The sequence below is a fragment of the Gymnoscopelus braueri genome (assembly GCF_963280865.1).
Source record: "Gymnoscopelus braueri genome assembly, chromosome: 4".
In the NCBI taxonomy this organism is placed as follows: domain Eukaryota; kingdom Metazoa; phylum Chordata; class Actinopteri; order Myctophiformes; family Myctophidae; genus Gymnoscopelus; species Gymnoscopelus braueri.
In genome coordinates, this window is record NC_137605.1 from 57303910 (window position 1) to 57318993 (window position 15084).

Below are 15084 nucleotides of genomic sequence, written 5' to 3' on the forward strand. Positions count from 1 at the left end.
AATATACATGATGTTAATCTAGTAATCATACTAGTTCAAGGTTTCTGTATTGCTACATCTGGTATGGGCGTATAGGAGTAAAAGTATTTAGCATGTTTTAGGAACATGCTACATACAATACATTACATATCAGAAACAACACTGAGATACTATATTTACAGAAAAAATAGTGATGGGGCGGGGTGCAGAGGAGGCCACGCCCACTGGTCTAGAGGAGCGCTGGTGTGTGTGTGTGTGTGTGTGTGTGTGTCTTGCCGGTGTCCATGTTTGTTGATATAATGTTATAAATATCATACGTTTGTTGTCACTGTATATTTTTTATCCTAGGAGCAGTGAGCAGCTGTTGGTTGTAGCGGCTCGGGGAGCAGTTAGGGCTTTAAGCGTCTGGCTCAGTCTGACGCTTTTACACATTGCTGAGGCCTGGAATCGAACCTGGGACCTTTACCTTCCCAGGCGGGCTCTCTAACGATTCAGCTATGGCCGCCCCATGTTGCCATGGTTACCTGATGTGTCCAATCACAGTACGTTGAGGCCGGTCTGGAGTCACGTGGAACTCCATATTTGGGAAAATGACGTCATATTTGATGAGTCAAGGTTTGAGGAGCTGGATTTAAAGGCTGATTCCACACAGTGTGAGGACATTAGTGAAAGAGAAGCAGACTTTACATCCTCCTATAAACCATTAGAGCACCAAGTGGAAGTCAAAGCTGACCATTCCTGGATCGTGACTTGAGAGTCACTGTTTGGGTTCTTAGACATCACTGGGATAGTTCTAGACAACTGGAGAAGACACTCAGTCAAGAGATGGAGAACAAGCTGTGTGATGCTGAGATGAGGAGGATCCAGCAATATGAGGTGGATGTAACTCTGGACCCTGATACAGCAAACTGCAAACTAATTCTGTCTGAGGATGGAAAACAAGTGAGTCATGGAAATGTAAAGAAGAATCTCCCTGACAACACGGAGAGATTCTCTTTCTGTCGCTCTGTCTTAAGAAAACAAACCTTCTCCTCAGGAAGGTTTTACTATGAGGTTCAGGTTGGAGGGAAAACTGCCTGGAGTGTAGGAGTGGCCAGAGAGTCCATCACCAGGAAGGGACACATTTTTCTGAGACCAAACTATGGTTACTGGACTATATGGTTGAGGAATGGAAATGAGTACGAGGCTCTTGTTGGCCCTGACCCTGATGTCCTCCTCCCTGTAAGAGAGGAGCTCCAGAAAGTTGGAGTGTTTGTGGATTATGAGGAGGGTCTGGTCTCCTTTTACAATGTGGAGACCAGACTTCATCTCTATACTTTCACTGGCTGCACCTTCACTGAGAAACTCTATCCATACTTCAGTCCATGTGTAAACCGTAATGGTACAAACTCTGCTCCTCTGATGATCTCTCCTGTCAATCACACTGATTGACAGGATTAATTCTTACATTTACAATGAGGGTTGCATTAACAATAGAATGTGTAAATTACACAGTATAATTGTAAAGCTTAACAACCCTGCTTATCTGCAGCAGTGCTTCAGTGCCTTGCTCAAGGACGCTTCATCCAGTTCAAAACACTGGTGACGACCTACAAGGCAGTCAAGGTCACGTCACCTCCTGACCTTGAGGACATGATCCACCCTTACACCCCTTCACAACAAACACTTTGCATCAGATATCAGTTTGTTCTTTTTTTGGGTGACAATGAGCATCAAACAGATACTCCATACTGCAGAAGAGAGAACACTGGAGCAACACGGACAGTTTAGGCCTTTTATTTAGATCGGTGCAAGTACAACAGAATGACTGACGTTTCGGTCTTTCGACCTTCCTCAGAGTCATAGGTGGCAGTAACAAGGTAAGCAGTTATATACAGAGGTGAGCATGGGCTGTGCTCTCAATAAACCAATGGTGGATGGCTCTCTGTTTAGTGGTAATTACCTAGTACTGCATGTCACAGTCTCAAGGATGCGCCCATCAGTGGTGATTAGACTTAGATCTGGGCATGTGGACCATTTAGCATATTTGCAAGATATGGAAAATAATCTACACATATAGTGCCTTGTTAAGGTTAGTTTAGAAAAACAGTGTACAAGTAGAAAGAGGCAAAATTAGGCCAAAACATTTAGAATACATTTGACTAAATAATTATTCACAACAAAGAGATAATTCACAAAAAAGATAATTCACAAAAAAGGGGGACATTCTCAAGAGTACAGAGCACACAAAAGCAAAGTCAAGAAACCTCAGGGACCGTCTATAGAAAGCATGAAAGGCTCAGTTCTTCATTTAGACCATTGGGTTCTAGGGTGTCAAGGTTATGGATCCATAATGCTTCTATGCGAAGCAGTTTGTTAATTATGTCTCCACCCCGTGATGGGACTGAAATTTTTTCAATTCCCCAAAATTTCAGAGATGCTGGAGAGCCATGATTTGCTGATTTATAATGCCTGGCCATGGCATATTCTGGGTTGTTAGTGCGAATAGCAGTTTTGTGCTCGCCTATACGGAGTTTAAGTGGTCTCTTGGTTTGACCAATATATGCCAGTCCACAGGGACACTTGAGCATATATACCACATGGGTTGAGTTACAATTTATAAATGAGGATATTTTGTATTTTTTGCCTGTACGTGGATGGGTAAAGAATTTAGCATTCGTTGAGTTAGAGCATTGGGCGCAGTTGCCACATTTATAGAAACCCTGTGGGGGACGTTCTGTCTGTATGTAGGGCCCTACATACAGACAGAACGTCCCTACTAACAAAAAAGCCTAAACAGACACCCACTCGGCTCTGTTTCTCAACACAATATTCTCCAGCGGCAGGGCTAATTAAGAGTGCTTTCCTAAAACATTGGCACGTTTTAAAAAGTGATCCTAAACTTGTCAACATGTGTAATGATCCTCCTCTCTTCTCTTTCAGACGCTCCAGAAGCCTCAGAGACCGTCTTGTCCACTCGGACATGAACACACCCTCCCCCCCTACCTGGCTCTCTAGTCCCCCACAGGGTTTCTATAAATGTGGCAACTGCGCCCAATGCTCTAACTCAACGAATGCTAAATTCTTTACCCATCCACGTACAGGCAAAAAATACAAAATATCCTCATTTATAAATTGTAACTCAACCCATGTGGTATATATGCTCAAGTGTCCCTGTGGACTGGGATATATTGGTCAAACCAAGAGACCACTTAAACTCCGTATAGGCGAGCACAAAACTGCTATTCGCACTAACAACCCAGAATATGCCATGGCCAGGCATTATAAATCAGCAAATCATGGCTCTCCAGCATCTCTGAAATTTTGGGGAATTGAAAAAAATTCAGTCCCATCACGGGGTGGAGACATAATTAACAAACTGCTTCGCAGAGAAGCATTATGGATCCATAACCTTGACACCCTAGAACCCAATGGTCTAAATGAAGAACTGAGCCTTTCATGCTTTCTATAGACGGTCCCTGAGGTTTCTTGACTTTGCTTTTGTGTGCTCTGTACTCTTGAGAATGTCCCCCTTTTTTGTGAATTATCTTTTTTGTGAATTATCTCTTTGTTGTGAATAATTATTTAGTCAAATGTATTCTAAATGTTTTGGCCTAATTTTGCCTCTTTCTACTTGTACACTGTTTTTCTAAACTAACCTTAACAAGGCACTATATGTGTAGATTATTTTCCATATCTTGCAAATATGCTAAATGGTCCACATGCCCAGATCTAAGTCTAATCACCACTGATGGGCGCATCCTTGAGACTGTGACATGCAGTACTAGGTAATTACCACTAAACAGAGAGCCATCCACCATTGGTTTATTGAGAGCACAGCCCATGCTCACCTCTGTATATAACTGCTTACCTTGTTACTGCCACCTATGACTCTGAGGAAGGTCGAAAGACCGAAACGTCAGTCATTCTGTTGTACTTGCACCGATCTAAATAAAAGGCCTAAACTGTCCGTGTTGCTCCAGTGTTCTCTTTTCTGCATTTACTGTCCCTACTCCTGTGACGCACCGGACCGGCCGTCTAAGGCTTGAGGCGCAACGGTAGAATCCCTTTGTTCAAGATACTCCATACTGTTTGACTGTAATTGGATTCATAAATGTGTGGTCGGGCTGGGACCTATTTCTTATCCAAAAAACTAAACATATCACAAACACAACATCCAATCAACCCCAAATTAGAATCACACAGAGCACACCTCCAAAAAGCTCATTTCTATGTTTGTATAGGTGTTTTTCCAGGCTTTGTATGACGTAGTGGTTCTATAAGCACATCAGTGCATGCGGTGCAGGTGGTTTCAGAGAGTTACTTCGTCCACCACTGACAATATCAGTGATTCTCTTCTTTTCTCTCTTGTTGAGGGTGGCCGCCCACCCGGCGGAGCTCCGACGTCACACTCATGTCACCATAACTCATCCATAACCATAATAAGGAGTTCCCAATGCAGCTACGCCCAAATATGGAGTGTGTTGTCTAACCTCAATTGTCAAGGCATCGGGCGCAAACAAATCGGTCAGCTCCATATATGGCCACAATAGGGGGCATGCCCATATATGGGCATCTACTGATGACATCAGAGATGTCCATACATGGGCATAAAAGGGACAAGGACTGACAGATACAGAGTTCTCCATGGACATATCAGTCGGCTTGGCGGTGCAACGTAGGTGTCCGGGGCGAATAGCGGGCCTAACCTCTACTTTGATACAATTGCTTATCTCTGGGACCTTAATTTACACTATACAATTTAACTCTGAGAGTACACTGACAGGGTTACAGACCTGTAAGGGTCCATTTTGACCTCTGTTGGTCCCTAGGCTCTACATTGAGAACCAGAGGACTGTATTATCTTTCATGCCACCATTATTATAATGTCTATAAGAACCAAATAACCAGGCCAGTTGTAAGGTAAGTTTGTCTTTACAGTTCAACTGCAAACGTTACAAGCTGAAGCTCCATCATACTGATAAGCCACACTCAAGTAAGACACTCCCCCCCAGCCCAGCACTTAAAGGAACAGAGACACAAATAGCCAACAACAATAACTGTGTGTAGTTAATACACAATAATAATAATAATGAATTGCATTTATATGGCGCTTTTCTAAGTACTCAAACTTACTCAAAGCGCTTTACAATGGTTCATTCATTCATACAGGGGGGGGGCATTGGGAGGTGGAGCGGCGAACAGTCGACGCCAGCGTCCCCACTTTTCCCACATTCACACACCAATGGTGGCAAGCTAGCGCCGACCGAATCATTGGAGGCAATGTAGGGTTCAGTGTCTTGCCCAAGGACACTTCGACATGTGGACAGGAGGAGTTGGGATTCGAACCGCCGACCCACGGATCAATGGACGACCTGCTCTACCTCCTGAGCCACAGCCGCCCAATTATAATTATACAATTATTGTCACTCCCAACTCATCATACATGATACTTGGTCAGGACTCCCTTTATGTCCCAGGTAACTGGGTTTCTCTTGTCGCTTTTCACTGTTCAGGATAGTCAGCGTCACGTGACACGTATTGCGGACCGTGTAGAGTCAACGTTGAAAACACCACTAATTAACCCATTAAGACCGGGAACGCAGCTGTGTCATTTGAATATTTATTTGGCTATTCAAAAATAGCAGATCTACAAGCTCATAGCGCGGCACCGAGCTGTGAGCTTGTAGATCTGCTATTTTTGAGAAATCGTGAAGGTTTGTGCAAATCTTTGAATATATATTTTTTTTTTAAAGCAAACATTTGTAACTCAAATCTTTGCTTCTGGGGATTCTACAATGTCTTCTAAAACAGTTTTTTGGAAACTTTTGCCCAAAATGTATTTGGCTGCAGACCCAAGCTTCTCAAAATATTTTGGAATAGGGACCACCAGAAGCAAAGATTTGAGTCAAAAATATTCCCTTTAAAAATATACGTATTCAAATATTTGGAAAAATGTTCATGATTTTTCATAAATAGCAGATCTAAAATTTAAATTGGGTTAAATAGCCTACACTGAAAATGCATTAAAATCGAAACTTGACACAACGAAGGTGCCTGAGTTAGGCGCTAGTTGAGCAGGTGAGATGTCCGCTTTTGCAGACTAAAGTGCCGTTTGAGTTGCAGAATAGTTGAGAATAGTAATAATAAATATCCCTCCTTATCAATTAGGCACACAAACAGGGTATCGGACAGGTCCAAGAAAGTTGTTGCCCAAGCCAATATATCGTCCCGTCAATAGGACAATACAATAACATATGGTTGTTTGGCTCTTTTTGAAGAGAAACACAATGCTTTCCATTGTCCCAGCAGGGATGGAACGTTCAGAGAAATGATTTACCTAAATCCACAGTGTCAATGTCCACGTAGATCTTAGCACAGAACGAACCCATCATGTACCCTGCAATGGGACCGAACATTCCTATGGTCTGGATGCATGCTGGAGAGAGAGAGAGAGAGAGAGAGAGAGAGAGAGAGAGAGAGAGAGAGAGAGAGAGAGAGAGAGAGAGAGAGAGAGAGAGAGAGAGAGAGAGAGAGAGAGAGAGAGAGAGAGAGAGAGAGAGAGAGAGAGAGAGAGAGAGAGGCTTGTACATTTCATCTTTGTAGATCTTGATTATTATTACAAAACACACATTAACCACTTCGATCCTACATTCGGTCATTTGAAAATAGCTGATCTACAAGCTCACGATGCGACGCATTGTGAGCTTGTAGATCTGCTATTTTCAAAAGAGTTTTATACATTTGAAGAATTGAAATGGGACATTCTGCATAATGAGTACTTTTACTTTTGGTACGCCTCTTTTTTTTCTTTTTAGGTATTAAAAAGGTCTTAAAAGTCTTTCAATTGCCACTTCACTGTCATCTGGGGATCCCGACCCACAGGCTGAGAACCACTGGTTTGCATATTCAAACATTAATAGGAGCAACTTTTTGAAATGTGTGTGGAAAACTGATCTGCTCCTTTTAAAAACAAATGTGGATATTGTTCTGTAAAAATTGGTTAAAAAACGTCAAACGTCCTTAAAGGTGGTGTGTTAGTTTGTTAAAAATAAGTGTTAAATATGTGATAGTAATCATTGCTATAGAGACTTCCGTAATAGGGGTCTGTCTCTCTAGCTCTTTAATAAACAGAACATATATTTTCTGGTTGGGATACCAATTGTATCCAATCAATAGAGAACTCATACAGGATAGGCTACAGTATTACTGTAACAAGGGACGATGGAAGTGACGAAACACAAATGAGCAGACAATCACTATAAAAGTGAAGCAAATAAATGGATTCTCTCGACTGATAGGATGACATTTGTAACCCGTGCACCTGAAAACTTATTTTCTGTTTATTAGGTGATTCGTTGATAATTAGGGTTGCACCGATATGGAAATTCTTGGCCGATACCGATACGTCTTTTAAAATAACAATTTAGCCGATAGCCGATACAGATATTAGTTTATTTCGTTTTTGGTGTTATCGTTCTCCCCTTTTGTGCAAGGGAAACAAATACATCTTCATTATAAGAAATAACTTATAATAATTTAGTAAAAGTACAGAAAATTGGAAATACTCCAGTAAAGTAAAAGTACTTAGTTACTTTACACCACTGTCAGTAACTCACCTATGTAGAAGGCAGTGTTCTCCTCTTTGGAGAAGTCGTCCAGGTAGGACACTCCTAAGGAGACCACAGGAGTCTCCCCGATGCCTCGGAGCATGTTCCCCACGAACACATACACCCACATGGAGGAGCCCGCCTCCTTCTCACAGTCTGAGGGAAACATAACACATTGGTTCTCAAAAGTGGGGTCCGGGACCCCAACAGGCCCTTAGGGGGGTCCCTAGCAAAATGCGTTAATGTAGCGACACAATAATTTTAACCACTTTAACCTTTTATACTTTGGCTAGTCAAAAATCGTGAATCGTATGTGCAAACCTTTGAATATATATATATTTTAAAGCGAACATTTGTAACTCAAATCTTTGCTTCTGGGGGTCCCTGGAACAAAGGTATTTTCAGATGAGGGTCCGCGGCCAAAAACATATCATTTTGGGGGTCCTTGACATGAAAAGGTTTGAGAACCACAGACATAAGAAACAACTAGACTCGGATTCTGCAGTTAGAAAAATGCTTTGGCAAAGTGAATTTTCTAGGTATATTTTCTGAGATAGCATTGTATAGAATATATATATATATATATATATATATATATATATATATATATATATATATATATATATATATATATAGACTAGACAGGGAGACTCACTGCTGGAGTATTTAACCACTTTCAACCTGGCCTCGACCGCTGTTTTAGGCATGTTTCAAACTCTTTTTTTTCCAGAATAGACTCAACCCGGGACTGTAGTTCCAGGGTCCTAGAATGTGGCATGCCTATTTCCTGTTTGATTGGCTCAGCAGCAATTTGTAGAAACATGTGAAGGTGTCATAATGTGTCAATCAAACAAAGGTACGTGAAAATGAACTGGAACAGAAAACAGGCATGCCACCTTCTAGGAACCCAGGACTGCAGTTATGCACTATTTCCATATTTTCAAGAAATGGCAAATATTAGTTCTCAATTTCACAGAGATTGCAATTTTTGAAAGGTTTTGAAAATATAAAATAGGGCTAAAGTGGCTAAGATTAGAAATACATTCTCACAGAATCAGGGTTAATATAGTCAACTAAAACTAAGGAAATAACAAAAACTAGAATTGGAAATTGGTTATCTGAAATGAAAATTAAAGAGGAAAATCTCAGATAAATCACAAAGAAAATGTCCTTAGTTTTAGTCCTTGTCAAAAATCTTAAAAAATATGAGCTTGTAGGTCTGCTTTTTGGGGGGCTATTTTTCTGACCTTCGCCCCTGAGTGACTAATCCATATTACAAAGAACGTTTATAAATAAAGATAAACTAACACTAAAACAAATGACAACTAAACGAAAACATTATGCCTTAAAAAAAAACTACAGTAGCAAACCCGCTTTAAAAACGAATCAAAACTAAACTGAAATTGAAAACAAACAGTCAAAACAAAACTAAAAACTAAAAACTAAAAACTAAAAACTAAAAACTAAAAACTAAAAACTAAAAACTAAAAACAAAAACTGATGAAAAATGCTAAACTATAATAACCGTGCACAGAATATGATCCAAAATAATGCGGCTATCATGTCACCTGCTTTATTTCCTGCAGATGGCAGCTCATCATCACTGTTGGACGTGCAGGGCACGATGTCTGTAGCATTGGCATGTGTGTTGTGAGTCACACTACTCTCATATGTATACCTGAGACATGGAGACAGTCTTAATAACACATGATCATATACCTGAGGCATGGAGACAGTCATAATAACACACGATCATATGTATACCTGAGAGATAGAGACAGTCATGACACATGATGACAAAATCAGTCGTCGGAAGTAACTAAGTATATTTAGTCAAGTACAATTTTGAAGTACTTTTAGATTACTTAAGTAATTTTCATTTTCTCGTTAATACTCCACTACATCTCAGAAATAACATTTTACTTTTTACTCGACTACAACTATTTGAATTACTGTGTGAGTTTAGATTATTATTACAAACCATCTTTTAGTTTGTATATATTTGAAAACAGCAGATCTAAAAGCTCTTCACCGTTCCATGAAGAAGTGAGGCAGGGCACTGCAGAAGGCCCCGGCAGCCATGACCAGACAGCCACCCGCGATCAGCCTGGGACGATGGAGCTTGCCCCCAAAGTAGCTCACAAAGGCTATTACTAACAGGTTGCCTGGGAGAGATAGATGAATGAATGAATGAATGAATGAATGAATGAATGAATGAATGAATGAATGAATGAATTAATCAATGAGTGAATGAGTGAGTGCATGAATGCATGAATGCATGAATGAATGTCTTTGTCGTTTGGAATAGCCCTGGCCTCTACCATATTGCAGAGTTTCGTAAAAAACAACAACTGCACTGTTTAAGGGTTAGTTCACCCCAAAAAGTGCTTTTTTTCTATCGATTAGTCACCTCATGGTCACTTGGATTCATGGATATTTTTTCGTTTTTGTCACATTCCTAAGCCAATAATTTGATGACCAGTGGACCGGTATGCACCGGTTCCGGTAGGAGAGACAAAGGAGACTCTTTGTGTCTCCTACTGGAACCGCTGCCGGTCATCAAATGATTGGCTTAGGAATGCGATAAAAAAAAAGGCCTGGTTAAACATACCATACTGTATATGGCCTGGTTAAACGTATCATACTGTATATGGCCTGGTTAAACGTACCCATCTCAAAGCTTCCGTTGATGACTCCTATGAGCGAGCTGGGAATCCCAAACCTCCTTTCAATCTGGATAATGGAGCTCTTCATGTAGGCGTCCCCAAAGGACTTGGCAAAGTATAAGTAACACATCGACGCAATGAAAATCTGCAGAACACACACACACACACACGCACACGCACACACACACACACACACACACACACACACACACACACACACACACACACACACAGTTCAGTTCAATCTGCAATTTTCAAAATATTTGTATACATTTAGAAACTTGTGAAATTAAATGGGACATTCTGCATAACGATTTGATGCCAATACTTTTATACTTTTACTCAAGTCAATTTTGAATTCCAGACTTTCACTTGTAACAGAGTATTTCTACATTGCAGTATTGATACTTTTATAAAGGACGACTTCACCCATTTTCAACCTGTCTTCATATAATTGGTCCTCACTAATGCTCGTTGTCTCCGCCAGGCCAAAAGGCATGGCGAGAGAGTATGTTTTGCACCTTGTCCGTCCGTCCATCCGTCCGTGTGTCCGTCCGTGCGTCCTGTCCGTGTGCGAGCCGCTAATCTCCCGCACCGTCGGCCCAGCCGCTGTGAAACTGTGCACACACACTCCCTGGATGCTAATTCAGAACCTCTACCTCAAATTTTTCACATGGGCCTGTTATAGCGCCAACAGGAGGCCAATTTGTGCAAATTTTTGAGCGGTGTAGCCGCTCCTATAAGTGGGGTTGAGCGGTGTAGCCGCTCCTATAAGTGGGGTTGGGAATTCGTCCTTCCCTGTACTGTGATTTGCTGACTCTATTCACACCCTTTCCGTCCTTCCCTGTACTGTGATTGGCTGACTCTATTCACACCCTTTTTGCCGTACCGTGATTGGCTGACTCTATTCAGACCCTTTGCTTTGATTGGCTAGCGAGACGCATGATGAAATTAATAACCTATAAATAGTACCACACACTTCAAAAAAATAAATAAGGATAATTCCTTTTAACAGGACGTTCATGAAAGTCCTTGCGGGCTTGTTTCCAATTAGGGGTTAAGAGTCTTGCTCAGGGACAAATTTCATTTCATCGACACATATACTGGCGTGGCTTGGAATCGTACCTGGGGCAACCAGGGCCTCTGGCTCCCTAGGCGGGCTCACTAACCACTCAGCTATGGCCGCCCCTATGAGCCCCTGTGAGCTTCCATCATTGTGATGACACCGCTCACTTCACATTGGGTGTGATTTTTTTATATTACTCCCACAGATTTTATCCAAACGTCATGCAAATCGGTACTCAGTATCTCTATAATCATGTGATCAACACGGATCTGTCCGATTTACCATATTCCATCCTCATTGGCTAAGGTAAAGTTTGCAGGATTGGTCCGTTTTGAACAAAATGCCTCAAATGCCACATGCACATTCCCACTAGGCCGAGGAAGAAATGCCACCCTTTTCACATTGGCCTGTTATAGCGCCACCAGCAGGTCTAATTTAGCAAAACACATTTTTGGAACAAAATGCCTCAAATCATGAATGCAGTCTCTGATTGCCGTGAAAGGCCTAAGAATAAATGGTACCCTTTTCACATTGGCCTATTATAGCGCCACCAGGAGGCCACAATAACGTACCTGACCTGGCGGAGACCTGTGCTCCGAGGAGCACTTTTTCTAGTTATGGTATGGCACCATTTTTGTCTGCTTAGTCTGTGTCTCAGTGGAGGGCTGTGGGTAGTTCAGAAACCCGTCTACCAGTGACATCATCGATGGGGAATCCAAGCCAATAGAAACTACATGCTTTCTATTCCTGGAACGTTAGCAAGCTATAATGGAAGCCATTGTTCTAGTGTTAATACAAATAAAAAAAAAAATATTGAAGAAAAAAAAACATTCCTAAGGATGATGTCACTGGTAGACGGGTTTCTGAAGTGTCCACAGCCCTCCTATGAGACACTAGTCTGGGAGGCATTGCGTCGGAGCTTGGACAGCAGGGGCGCGGCCACTGCGTTGTGATTCAAATCAACAGCCAATGAAGAAAAGGGGGCGGGATCCACATGCAGTGGGTGTTGCATCTAAATAGGATCGACGGGAAGCAATTTCCCCTTGAGAAATTGCGGCCGCCATTGTTGTGTACTGCTGTTTGCCTCTCGTCGGACTTTTTAGACGAGTTGCACAGCTCTCAGACCGGTAAGAGGTGTGTCCGCTCAGATTCTGAGCGTAAGCTACATCCCGCCCACAAATACCAGGGCTCTGGCCCAGAAGTTCCTCGCCAGAGCTGGCAAAAACTTCTGGGAACTCAGATTAATGAGACACAGACTGAGTAGAAAAAAAATTACACAATTTTATCAGGAGCATTAGTGAGGATCTATTATATGAACATAGGTTGAACATTGGTGAAGTCGTCCTTTAAGTAAGAAATGTGAGTACAGCACTTCCGCATAGCTGGAGTGCAGAAGTGCCCGAGACAGCGCCAGATGACTGGAAGAGGGTCAAACGTTTGACCTTTTGTCCCAATAAGTCACGATTGGCTGTTTTGGGAGAGAGAGTGTGTTGATTCAGCCGTCACTAATGTGGTGCAGGTCAGACTGGGCACTGCACTGGTGTGTGCTATGGTGAAACCATGCATGTTACTATAGGACATACATGGGCAAATGGCACCTTCACGTAATGCGGCCCGCAGGTTAATATTGGATTACTGATATATTACTGATTTCAGCTGTTACAATTCCAAACATGACCCGCTTTAATTCCTTCAGTCTATATTAGTAGCTTAATGACTAGTATTAGAATTCTATCGTCTGTTTTTATGTCCAATGTATTTGTATTTAAGTTCATAAAGTTAACATATAGTATAACTAAATGCATTTGAAATTAAATAAAAATATTACATTTCAGGATTCCAATTCAAAAATAACTTTTTCATGGGTTGCACCCATGAAAACGTGTGTCAAATCTTCTCAGCAGTGACACACAGCTTGTTCTGCTGTTGCTACTGACTCTTGTTTGTTGTTGTTTGGTGGTTTGGATGATTGAAGTCTGTCAGTAACCACGAATAACACATATTGGCAATTTTACAATCTAATCATTTAAACCAAACACTAATTTACAGACTTTTTTGTTCGATGATTATATACGGTGATGACAAAGGTGCTGACCTTGAGCTTGGAGCAGCAGGCCTCACGTGGCCCCGCCTCCTTGGTGTCAACACTCATGATGTCACCGTGTGGCCAACAGACACAGGAAGACAGAGATACACCAGATCTGTTAAATGCAATGAAGTCAGTTACTAATACACATATACCTCATGTTCCTAACATGTATACAATGAAGTTAGTCACTAATACACATGTTCTTCATGTTCCTAACATGTATCAATGAAGTTAGTTACTAATACACATGTACTTCATGTTCCTAACATGTATCAAAAGAGTCACAATGTTGCACTGGTTCTCAATGTCAGGTCAGTGGCCCACCAGGGGTCCAAATGGACCCTTACAGGTCTGTTACCCTGAGAGTGTACAAATGGAACCAAATGGACCCTCATTTGTCCATTTGGTTCTCTTTGTGCACTCCCTTAAGTTACATTAACACTGGCGTTTTCACAGTGTAGATTAGGGACCATTGTGTAAAGGTTTTTTTTTAAAGGGGGTAAATCAGGGTATGTGGCCCAAAGAGAGAGAGCACGTGAGATATTGTCACTTTACTGAATAAAGCCAATGCGCTTTACATGAAATATATAAATAAATTCAGTCTTAATATCTGCTTGTAAAAACGGTGTTAAATGGCACTGGCTGCCTCCCAAGCAGTGGTGTAAAAAGTACTCTAATTTTGTACTTAAGTAAAAGTATCAATACTCCACTACAAGTAAAAGTCCGGAATTAAACATTTACTTGAGTAAAGGTACAAAATGGCATAAAAATGTACTTAAAGTACCAAAAGTAGAAGTAGTCATTATGCAGAATGTCCCATTTCACAAGTTTAATTTTTTTTTTAAATACCTCAAAACTGTACTTAAGTACAGTACTTGAGTAAATGTACTTAGTTACTTTCCACCACTGCTCCCAAGGCCCTCACCATACAGTATGGTGTATACATAAAGATCTGTTCATTAAATTATGGACTATCCGTGTTAAATATGTAAAGCCTTTTCACACACATTTTGTAGAGTTACTGTCAAGCCTTTATATGGTTCGTTTTTCATTGATTTTACTTGTGTACCAAGCATACCCTTTGTTTTCAAATGAAAACAAGATCTGAAGCCAACAAAATAAATTACGCTTGAGATACTGTATGCTTTGTATTACTGCTGTCCCAAAAATAATGAACACAAAAAATATATATATAATGAAAATAATAATATAAAGGTGAAGATAATGATTGTTTTTTACCTTAACGGCAGTCCTGTGTGGTAGAAGCAGGGCTAAAGTTGCCACTGGCAGGACTTTGAGCCTCACATGTAATCAGTAACCCAATGCCATGACATCTGATCATGTCACCAGCAAATGATAGCATATGGCATATAATATATGCCATGGATCCCCATTGCAAATAGGTGGACCGGGGACCAAACGCGGGCCGGCCAAAGCTAATTTCCTGGCCTTCACTGATAACATGTTATGAAGTTCAGGAAGTGAACAGGAAAGAAAGGAATAAAGTGTTAGGGTTAGAACGAAAGGTTAAACAAACAGAACAACATGTCACTACACTCTTGTTTGTGTTGAATCCATTTCTAATGGACTTTGAATCTGAAAATAAGGTGGGCCTGAACTCATTAACGAATGCTGTGTGTACTGCACGTTTACAACCACTAACCTTTGTTCAAAACAAAGCCTGTCTGTCTGTCA

At 41.1% G+C, this 15084-nt stretch overlaps 1 protein-coding gene across 1 annotated transcript in view; it reads right to left on the reverse strand.

Moving 5' to 3' along the window:
- The window catches only part of LOC308083689 (solute carrier organic anion transporter family member 1C1-like), a gene marked incomplete at both ends in the record, with an annotated part of 31335 nt that extends 17883 nt beyond the window's left edge, over nt 1-13452 (reverse strand). The window contains 6 exons of the mRNA XM_080426003.1: nt 6299-6397; nt 7578-7724; nt 9137-9246; nt 9601-9733; nt 10238-10379; nt 13396-13452. Coding sequence (XP_080282129.1) covers nt 6299-6397; nt 7578-7724; nt 9137-9246; nt 9601-9733; nt 10238-10379; nt 13396-13452 — 688 coding nt within the window. The remainder of the gene's footprint in view (nt 1-6298; nt 6398-7577; nt 7725-9136; nt 9247-9600; nt 9734-10237; nt 10380-13395) is intronic.
- Nucleotides 13453-15084: the final 1632 nt, after the last annotated feature.